This window comes from Teleopsis dalmanni, chromosome 2 (genome assembly GCF_002237135.1).
Source record: "Teleopsis dalmanni isolate 2A chromosome 2, ASM223713v2, whole genome shotgun sequence".
Taxonomy (NCBI): Eukaryota; Metazoa; Arthropoda; class Insecta; order Diptera; family Diopsidae; genus Teleopsis; species Teleopsis dalmanni.
In genome coordinates this window covers 144,382,809-144,384,909 of record NC_051847.1, presented here as the reverse complement: position 1 = coordinate 144,384,909, position 2,101 = coordinate 144,382,809, and the positions used below count along the sequence as shown (strand labels likewise).

Below are 2,101 nucleotides of genomic sequence, written 5' to 3'. Positions count from 1 at the left end.
GCAATATATAAAAACAAAACTGAAATAAGACAATTATTAGTCACTTAAACTAATAAATGTTCGGTTAACAAATAGAAAATATACCGGATTAGAAATTTCAAAGCCCCTCTGCGATTCTTACGTATATATCTAATTACGTTTAACAGGATACATATGAAATTAATTTCCATCGCAAATTAGAGTCGAAAAAAAATATATATTCATTTCTGAATACTATAAACCATTAATCCCATTATTGGCTATATTGGCTATATTGATAGAAATGCATAAAAAATTGATCTACCAGGAATACTTATAAATATAAATATATAGCAATTATTGAAATAGTTTAAAAAAAAAATAATTATACATACTCATATTTTAGTTAAATCACTGCTTCTTATATGAAAAGGGAAAACATAGAAATATTTCTATGTTTTTGATAAAAAGTGTTAATAATTTCCATGCTTTGCAGTGGCATCTAATGTAATCTTACAGTGCTCAGTGCTGTAATTAACAGTTTGGTGCTTATTTAATTGAATAAAAATACAATAGAATAAATTTTGCTAGGGTGTTTATAAAAGTATAAAAATAAATATATATTTTATTGCTAAGTGAAAGTATTTTTTTCTAATACTATATATTAGCTACTGTTAGCATTACGCGCTTAACTTTGTTTCACTAAATTTTAATCCAAAAAACTTTAACTACAAAGTAAAACGTAAACAAATTTTAATAAAAATTACTAAAATCGAATAATAATAAAAATGATCAATTAAATAAAAATAAAATTTTTATTATGAACTTACTGCCATGAAAAACTTCCTGTTATGCCATCCTTTAAGCGATCACGCAATGAACGTTGCCTACTTGGTCCCGATCCGCTTAATGGTGGCAAAATTGGATTTTCGCCATCTTCAGAAATGGCTGTGGTTATATTTGAAGCGGAACTGGAATGAGCCCCACCAGCATTTGCTGCATTTCCACGTTCCGCATGTTCCATTATGGGTGGTTGTTGATGATTATGCGTTTGGTCTCGACGTCGTATACTGTGGCGTGGCGAATTTTCACGTGACATTTTGTATTATATTTATTATTGTTATTGTATATATATTTATTTAAATAATTAATATTTTTCGAAATTATATTTGTAAAAATGTTGTATTTATTATATTTTTATAGTTATTTGTTTAGGAAACAATTAAAGCCAAATAAAAGTTTTAAAATTTTGCACCAAAATAATTTTTAATATATAGTTATAAAATTTTTTAATTAAATATATATATAATTGGATATATTTTAGCCAATCACATAAATTTAAGCGATTTTTTAAACGTAAATTAAAATATAATCAGGCTTTAGAAAAAATAGTTTTTCTTGCATATTTCACATTATTTTATGCACATTCCAGCAAACAATCTTGATAATTGGAGATAAAGAAATTGTTAAAAAAAGATAAGTGGAAAAAATAGATTTTAATAAAAATAGCGACACTTAGGTTTTTGGATATTGCAATTTTAAATTAATAATATATATTTGTTATGTTAGTGTATCTTGAAGAATAAGTGTTGGAAAAAAGTGCATAGGATCTTATCTCATAATAAAAGTAACTTATTATTTATTTAAAATATTTGTAAAAATTTTATTAATAAATATATAGCAAGCAATTAGTTTTATTCTTTTAATGATACCGTAGTATCTAAAGTAATTAAAGAACAGAATTCATAACAAGATTACAAAATAGTTGAAATAAGTTTTTATATAAAATAATTTTAAAATCCAAAACGTAGATAATTTTAAAACAATGTCAACACAAAGTGTGAAATAAGTACTCGTAAAACTAATTAAAGATAAATAATTTTAACGAAAACTAAAGAGTTATTTTTAACTTTTGTTAATATTAAAGCGGTTAAAAAATTTTTAATGCAGAAACTTTATTAAGACTGAGATGGACTTAAAGCTATGAATTATGTTAATATTAGGAACGCGTTAACATTCAAAAGTAAAACGGATTGAAACTGGAATATCTAAACAACGCTTAGTTCGTTGAGAAAATATAACAACTCAGCATTATATATTTGTACATAACAAATAAATAAGTAATTTCAAATAAAAAACTTAA

At 24.1% G+C, this 2,101-nt stretch overlaps 1 protein-coding gene across 1 annotated transcript; it reads right to left on the bottom strand.

Moving 5' to 3' along the window:
* Window positions 1–784: 784 nt before the first annotated feature.
* LOC119673877 lies at window positions 785–1,084 on the bottom strand. The gene has a single exon (XM_038084973.1). The coding sequence runs from the start codon at window positions 1,055–1,057 to the stop codon at window positions 785–787; it is 273 nt and encodes a 90-aa protein (XP_037940901.1). The 5' UTR covers window positions 1,058–1,084.
* Window positions 1,085–2,101: the final 1,017 nt, after the last annotated feature.

What these genes read in the sequence shown, in the direction of transcription:
- LOC119673877 (XM_038084973.1), bottom strand. Translation starts at nt 1,057, where the DNA reads ATGTCACGTGAAAATTCGCCACGCCACAGTATACGACGTCGAGACCAA.